General features: G+C 47.3%; 1 protein-coding gene across 1 annotated transcript; it reads left to right on the forward strand.

The window, feature by feature from the left end:
* The first annotated feature begins 4,319 nt into the window (after window positions 1–4,319).
* On the forward strand, window positions 4,320–7,764 carry LOC119329557 (12-oxophytodienoate reductase 7-like). Its single transcript, XM_037602617.1, has 5 exons — window positions 4,320–4,517; window positions 4,611–4,751; window positions 6,136–6,266; window positions 6,631–6,813; window positions 6,926–7,764. Exons 1-5 carry the CDS (start codon window positions 4,441–4,443, stop codon window positions 7,564–7,566), a joined length of 1,173 nt encoding a protein of 390 aa, XP_037458514.1. The 5' UTR covers window positions 4,320–4,440; the 3' UTR covers window positions 7,567–7,764.
* The last annotated feature ends 1,180 nt before the right edge of the window (window positions 7,765–8,944 follow it).

Here is an 8,944-nt window from a genome sequence, read left to right on the forward strand (position 1 = left end):
CCGATTGTATCTGTTGTCGAAAAACATTGCAATAATTAGTGGAATGAGAAAAAAGAATTATGATATGTGCAATAAGCACACTATTCTAGCTCTTCAAACGACGGTGAAGTGTGAGATATTCTAATGATCTAGCTTGTAATAAAGCATAAAATATTTTATCACACTTAGCATTGTTAAAAGTAAATTTCATCTCCTCCTCATGGTTTTGGTGAATCGACTTTAGATCATTGCAAGTACATGGTTTGGCCTTTGAGGGCCAAACAAATTTAGTGACATAAATAGTAGCATCATCGTTCGATCTTTCACTATCATACTCAACCATATGCATCTTAGGACGATCGGTTTTATACCTATGGATCTCTTTAAGTTCCTTCCTTTGGCTTTCTTGATCCAAAGCTCTTTGTAAGACTCATGAGTTCTCAAACTATTAAGCACAAGATCTGCCAGGTCTCTTCTCGTTATCAGCAAGCTATAACATCATTTTTTGTATCTCTAAACCTTTTGACATAATCAAAAACAGATCCATCTTGCTTTTGCCTAATCAATGTGAGGTACGATAACTTCAGCTCATTTGTCTCTTCTACAAACGTGATCATGGAAGTTTTGTTCGACTTTAGACTATAAATGAATATAACCCCGTGGTAAAGCAACAAACGATGAAAATGTTGCACTAGTTAAAGATAAAGGAAATAAACACACTTTCAACTCATTTCATGAACCTGCTTCACCAATTGTGCCAAGTATTGAGTAACATGTTCCCATGTGATCTTTGTGCCCTCCTCGCTAAACTTAACAAAATGTGGGATTTTATATCTGGGAGGGCATTGAATTGTGTCAAAGTACTGAGGATATGACTTTTGGTAAACCCGGTTCCTTGCTTCCTCAATTGCGTAATTTTCTTGAAACATCTTAGTTATATCCTCCCTAAGATTAGCTAGAAGATCGTTCATAGATGATGATGATGCTTGCTGCAATGGCATAGGCGGGACATAAATTACTAGTTTCAGGGGCTACTTGTGGTGCGTATGCCAAACCGTAATTCGGCAATGACCAAACATGTTTGCACCTATAGGTAGGGTTTGGTTCGACATTGCCATAGAAACTCAACATACTCATGATAATATTAATAGGTGTAGCTAGAATAAAAAGTTAACAATGTGAGACACATTGATGATTGAGTAGATACACCAACATTACCGTTAGATGATTGAAGCCTATTTTTTCGAGAATTTGCATTTTCCATGAAAGCTTGGTATAAAAAATTACTATTTTGAGTAACACGACTATTGATTTCAACTAATTGATCGGGAGAGAAGGAGCTACTCACAAAGGGTTTAACATGTTCGTCGTGGAGAGAAGGGAATGTGGTGTCCCCAATATGAATGATGTTGCTTCGATGATCCTTCTTGAATTTTGCGAGCCTGCAATTCCTTCTCTTCATATGACTTATTGTATGTCGCATAAGTTTGGTGAAGATCCTCCAATAAGTCCTCAAGACTAGGCTCGATGATTCTATAGACACTAACCTCTGCGGGGTTGGGAAGATTTCGTCATTGGCCATGATGTATAATGACGATTCTTGATCTTTATTTTCCATGGAGTAGCAAAATAGTGTGTTCACACACGAACACCATGTACCTCCAACCTCGAGCGCGGAACGTAATACCTGTTGCCGGAGGAGCCTCACCGAGACCACGACACATAAAGACACATCGGTGAGAACTTTTGGGAACCTGAAACCCCACAAGCCTGGGAGGAACCATGTTGACTGCCCCTAAATTCTCGGAATTCTCTCCTCTCCAACACGAAGAACAACGAAGGCCGAGGGATAAAAAGCGAGGGGAAGATAAAAAAGTACATGAGAAAATAGTAGACGCAATTGACGATTGTTTGTTGTTCAACTGGTGCTCACATCTCATCAATATATGAGGCAGATAGACTTCCCATACAAGCAAATGACTCAAAATCCTGTCTAGCAAGTAAAGAACCATGGCCTGATTCAAACAATAAAACGTGCACGCCCTAGGCCATCTCCAATGCTGACCTCAAACCACCCGCAACCATCTGGACCGCGTGATCTGGACGTGTTGTGCCATCCAATGCAGGTATGTATCGGTCCGTTCAACGGTCCGGGCGCACTTTTCCCGCAAACCAGAGACAAAATAGAGGGTCTTGCGGATGTGCGGACCTCTACCATGTCCGCTTTTGACCGCCCTGGCCCACCATCAACTCCAACCGGCGTCCACATGCGTTCTTGCCTGGCGCCAGCTGCCTGCATTCATGCCAATATAGAGTGGCCGCTCTGCATTGACGCTGACGTTGAATAGATGTGACCTCTCCTTGCCATCATAGAAGCGGCGCGCCGGCCAAGAGAGCATCACCCACTGTAGGTCCGGTTGAACACGCCTCCTCGCCGCATTCAAACGGCTACAAACTGCTCGCCTTCCTCCATTAATCCCACGTGTGTGCCGAGAAACCTCCTCCGGCCACACGTCCGTTTGCGAGCCACTCATCATTAACAGAACGCCGGTTGGCTCCGGCCGTCCACTTGCTATTTAAATGATGCCAAACGCTGGGCAAAATTCACACAACACTTTGCTCCCATCTTTTCATTGCATCATTTTCTCCACAATTTCCATGGCATTGGATGAGCAGGAAGAGGAGTTCTCCGGCATAAAAGCTGGCTGGGTGACCTGTTGAGCCCGCCAGATACGAGCCAGACAACTGTCTGCTCCACCTCCCTCGACGCTCTAGGCCATTGCAGCCCAGCTCGCGGATGCGGAAGCTCCAAGCATGCACGTCATTCAGCAACCCGGGGGAGCATGACATCACTGGCATTGTGGTTGCCGTGGACGATGCCGTGTCGTACTGCCACTCCCATGCCCGCGACCGCGATATCTGCCATCAATGTTCGCGTAACCGCGCCCTGCCGACGAAGAAAGAAGCCGGCTTCGCGGAGATCGATGAGGCGGCGGCCAGCACATCCGCGTCCGCCGCCATCATGGAGGAGAAGTAGAATATGGGAGGTCGCGCCGCTTGGGTCCCATGAAGGCCACCGCCGAGGCGACACCAACATACACAACTGGTGTCTTCCCTGGTCGCAGGCCACCGTCATCCCTCCGTCCCAAAACCAACCTTGATCCCTACTTCACGGAAGCGGAGGGAACCTTTCCCCTCCGGCGGTGCCACTCAGATGAGCGGCCCTGCCAAACATGGGGAAGCGAGCCGCCCTTTGCGCTGAAGCATATACCTCTGAAGCTCACGCCAGTCTGATGTGCAGGCTGCCGAACATGGGGAACGCAATGGAGATCCGTTGTGGCCGACCATAAACTAGTCAAGGGTACCCATGTCGTGGGAATGGATAGCCGTCGGCGCTGACCGTAGACTAATTGTACCTTAGTCCAGTATAGCTTTTAGTCAATAAAATATCCAAAATGTAATGAATTTGATTTGGTTTATATGAAATCCGCCGTGTTTGCATGGATTTTATCCATTTAGTTCAAACAATGGTTAAAATGTATGCCGGACAATGTTGGATATCTGACACTCGTATCCGTGTCTGCTAACTGGTCCCTGTCCGTGACCAGATGCGGAAGAGAATTTACGGGTGAGCGTTGAAGATGTAGGTCAAACGTGGGTCGAGCTCTTCGACTGTTATCCGAGCGAGGGATGCATCCTTAGCTCGGAATATCAACCTCATTTTTGCAACCTTCTGTCCTTGATCATGACTCGGCTCTACAGCTTGCATACAACTTTGGATTGAGAATGCGAGATGATCAGAAAGCAAAAGATGTTCGTCCTAACGAGACCAAGGACTTTCATCGTTCAGCACGTGTTCATCTGAGACCATTTCGATTAAATTTATTGCTATGTCAAAATCAACTCACATAGCTACTCGCAAAAATAAATAAATTCAACTCACATAGCTGAATACTACCTCCGTCACGGTTTAGAAGGCGTGCTTAGAAATTCTTTGGGACCTATGTGGTTATTCATTGGTTGTGAGATGTGCTAAAAAATAGCATTCACACTACATATCGGAGTATTAATTAGCTACTAGAAATAAATGCAACGCGCCCTAAATCTTGTCTATTATAAAAATGCATATAAATTTAACTGTGTCTTCTAAACTATGACGGACGGAGTAAAAGGTTTTCACCTCGATGAGGCACAGATCGGCGGCCTGCTTCCAGATCCATATCATTGCATCCAAGTCTCAACACACGCAAACCGCATGCTGAAAAAGACCTCCTCTACTCCAGCGCCCGCCTTTTAACACCCCCGTGCGCTTTAATTCGTTCGCTTTCGAAGCCCACCATCCCATTCCCACCCAATTCTTCCCTTCATTGCCTCCCACAATTGGCTTCTCGCCGCGCCCTCTTTCCCCCTCCCCTCCCCCGCCTCGCCCACTGCCCCCTCGATCCAGCGCGGGAGCACCAGATGGATCGGCCGGCGCCGGACCAGCGGCCCACGCTCTTCTCGCCGTACCAGATGCGCCGCTTCAGCCTCGCCCACCGGTGAGCCGCCGCCCCCTTCAACCCGCGCCGAAAATTCTGCCGCCTCTGGTCTTCGCTCACCCGTTCGATTCTGGCGACCATTTCCGCGTGCAGGGTGGTGCTGGCGCCGATGACGAGGTGCAGGGCCATCGGCGGGCTGCCGGGGCCGGCGCTGGCGGAGTACTACGCGCAGCGGGCCACCCAGGGAGGCCTGCTCATCTCCGAGGGCACCGTCGTCTCGCCGGCCGGGCCGGGGTAATCTCGTCACTTCCTACCTCTCTCGCTCCGCTCCCATGGTCCGCACATGGTCGATGCTCCTGTTCGGACTAGTTTTACTGTCCCTGTTTCAGAATCCGCGCTCGTCGTACTGTCGTTTGCCTGGGTCTTGGATTTGTTTAGTAGCAGCGCTGCGTGCGCATTGCTATGATTAATATTCCTGCTAGATCTGAGTATCTGGCAGAATGATTCTCTTAAAGGTGGTTGTTAGGCCACTTTGTCGTCGGATATTTGGTTAGAGTACTAGCTTTGATTTCCATATTTCTATTGATAGGTGGTGGTTGAGTGACGAGCACCGAGAACCTACCTTGCTTCATAGTTTAAGTACAGTAACGTGTGGCATATGTTCGGCTTGTGATTTAGGTCCCTGATCTTGGGAATCGGAGTAAGGTCCTTAAACTTGTACTACAAGTGTGTCAATTGAGGTTCATGCCATATTTAATTAGCAACTAATTATCCTGTTGCGCTTTGACAATAGTGTACCCACAGTCTGACCATGAGATTGAATATCCATCAGAAGCCTTTTCCTGACTCCATGCCCTTTTCAAGTGGAGTTGCAGAGTATGAATAGGGAAATGATCATAGATGGCAACACCCACAGTATGATTTATAATGAGAGGTGCACTGGATTCGCAAGTAATTTTAGTGTTTTTTCTAGATAGCTCAACTGCTCAAGTACTTAATTTTTCGCAATCATGAAAAACAAAAGGTGTCCTGTCAGCTGCTCAAGCTAACAAGTAACAAAAATAAAAGGGACCAGTAGTCAGGTCCCTTAACCAAATGCTTCACATCTATTGTGTATGATCATGCTATAGATATTTGGAAACTGGAGAGATACATCTTCTGTAAAAATGAGCTGGATCCTGGATTCCATGAAAATCATGTGCTCTCTGAATGAAACAGTAAACTATAGGGGAGACCTACTTATACAACCATGCGCATTCTGTTTTGAGAAAAACATCTGGGAGTCCTTGATTGCATTTACCTGATATATAAATGAATTCTTACATCAAACTAAGTGGTATTGCCTTTTCGAGAAAAAAAACTAAGTGGTATTTGCAACATAGAAGGAGAAATTTACATATTGAACAAGGGTCAGTGGGGGGTCACTGTTCACCAAAGTTTTTAATTTGCATCTTTTGTACAAAATTAAATTTAATCTTGTAGTTTCTGTGTAAATTTTTAAACTTCCACACACGAATTTTCTCTCTTTTCAAACAATATGCCATTTTCTTGAGATATTTACTGTAATTTTGTCTAGTAGAGGTTCTTCTGATTCTCACACTTGATGAACATATAGCAAGTTTATGTTAATTTTCTACCGCCAATTCAGAAGATTAACTAATAAAACATCGTTGGATAGGTTTCCTCACGTCCCTGGAATATACAATCAGGAGCAGATAGATGGATGGAAAAAGGTGGTGGATGCTGTTCATGCCAAGGGAGGCATCTTTTTCTGTCAATTATGGCACGTAGGCAGAGCTTCTCACCAAGGTATGTATTTATGTGTGTAATGATAACTCGTTTCTTTGAAATCCGTGACAGGTTTACTAAACGCAATCGCCCTTGATTATCAGTTGCCCTTGAGGATATATCTTTCCATCCACTTTTGTTGTTTCTTTAGACTCCGGGACAAGATTGATTCATAGTTTTCTCTATCTGGATTTATACATATCGAAATTGTGAAAAATATAGAAGACCGCAAACGTCATAACTCTTGTGTTCTCGAAAAATTCATGACTTTGACTTTATGTTGGAAATCTGAACTGCTAGTTCTTTCATCAGATTTGAGCATGAACAGCATGTAAACGTATCATGTTTTGTCTCCAATGTTGACTAATATTCTTTTATCCACCAGTATACCAGCCGGACGGTGCTGCTCCAATATCCTCAACTGATAAGCCGATATCAGCAAGGTGGAAGATATTGCTGCCTGATGGTTCATACGGAACGTATCCCACGCCAAGCCGCCTTGCGACATCGGAAATACCAGACATAGTCGAGCAATATCGCCAAGCTGCCATAAACGCCATCAAAGCAGGTAAACGGCACGCTTAAATTCACAAACCTTTGCATCCAACCATATAAACCTATGCGAGCGGAAACACACTGTGTATATAGTAAGCTGATATAGAGATGAACTGCGTTCCCAGGTTTCGATGGCATCGAGATCCACGGCGCTCATGGCTACATCATCGATCAGTTCCTCAAGGATGGCATCAACGACCGCACCGACGAGTATGGCGGATCGCTCACCAACCGTTGCAAGTTTCTACTCGAGGTGACCCGAGCCGTGGTATCCGCCATCGGAGCAGAGCGAACTGCGGTGAGGGTGTCACCGGCCATCGACCACCTTGACGCCTATGACTCGAACCCAATGCAGCTAGGCATGGCCGTCGTCGAACGGCTCAACGCTCTCCAGCAGGAAGCCGGGCAGCTCGCCTACCTCCACGTGACACAGCCAAGGTACGCGGCCTACGGGCAGACAGAGTCGGGCCCGCATGGCAGCGCCGAGGAGGAGAGCCGGCTGATGCGCACCCTGCGGGGCGCGTACCGTGGCACGTTCATGTGCAGCGGCGGCTACACGCGGGAGCTCGGGCTGGAGGCGGTGGAGAGCGGCGACGCCGACCTGGTGTCGTTCGGGCGGCTGTTCATTTCGAACCCGGACCTGGTCGAGCGGCTCAGGCTCAACGCCGGCCTCAACAAGTACGTGAGGAAGACGTTCTACACCCCTGACCCCGTCGTGGGCTACACCGACTACCCGTTCCTCGGCAAGCCTAAATCGCGCATGTAGTGTGTACAAGGTTAGTGATCGGAGATGGGATTTATTGTTAAGTGTATTTGGGGGAATAAGGTCATATACGCGCATGTAGTGTACACGAATTAGTGATCGGAGAACAGAGATGGGTTTGTGAAATGTATTTGAAGAAAATAAAGTAATATACGTGACTAATTAATTGGGCGATGATAGGCGCCGGTGCGCCGGTCCAAACATTCTGATGGTCTGCTGCTAGCCACCCGATTTAGAAAATGAGAACCGTGAGATCTCAGCCATATGTCTTCCTCCCTTCCCATCTTCCTTCTCACTCCCGCGGGCATAGAAAACAGAAAAAACAAAAAAAAGGGATTCACACGCTCCCTGCAGGCACACCACCACCCCCTCCTGGTCGTCGTTGTGGCCGTGCCCGACGATCTGCGGCGAGGTCCCGCCCTTGTCTACCGAGATTGCATCACAACCATCATTGATTTTAGGCGCGATTCACCATGGACGCAACTCTAAAAAACGGTGAGATCCAGCGCGCAGGGGCCATCATTGCTACATCCCCAGCGTAGCCATGCCTCTGGCTCGCCGCGGTCGTCGCCTTGCACCATCACGTCCAGCAAAAAAAAACTAAAAAAGCAACAAATGCTCAGTGATCAGTTGAAGCAAATCATTATAAGGTTTCAGCAAAAAAGATACCGTTTCCAGCAAAATCAAGCTCAGCACATATAACTTCAGTGATTGATTATAGCAAAAAAAAACACTAGTTTCAGCAAAAATAAACACTGGATCCAGCAAAATAACTCAACAGGGAGACTCCCATTTTCGATTGTAGCAAACAAAAAAAGGATTGTAGCACACAGAAAGGCTAGTTCCAATAAAAACATACACTAGTTCCAGCAAAAACACTCGTCGGTGGCGAGGGCCCGTTTGGTTCCAGCAAATCGCATGGTCGATGGCAGCAAAAAATGATGCTGGTTCCAGCAAATAGATGGCTGGTTGCAACAAAAAAGGGTCATCCGCAGCCCATCGTCCGTCTCCACGGCGTGAAGACCTTTCGACGATTGAAGCAGCATGGGGCACCGGTTCCAGGCCTGGGATGCCCGGTTGCAGCCAAAAGGCCGTCGCCGGCTGTCGTGGGTCTCCAGCACTTGTCGCCGCCGTCTCCAACACCGACGAGTGTTGATTGCAGCACATGTCACCGTCAACAGAAAATAGATGCAGAGATGGTGGATGGTGGTGCTCCCATGGTCAGAGACCCGCGACGGCCGCTGCCGCACAACGCCGTGTCTCAACCGTTGTTGTGCCGTGTGGAGGAAGAAGCAGAGAGCGAGCAGAGATGGTGAAGCGTGCCGCCATGATAGGATTGGGATGGATGGAGCGAGAGAGATGACATGTGCGGTGAGAAGCG

Source organism: Triticum dicoccoides, chromosome 7A (genome assembly GCF_002162155.2).
Source record: "Triticum dicoccoides isolate Atlit2015 ecotype Zavitan chromosome 7A, WEW_v2.0, whole genome shotgun sequence".
NCBI lineage: Eukaryota > Viridiplantae > Streptophyta > Magnoliopsida > Poales > Poaceae > Triticum > Triticum dicoccoides.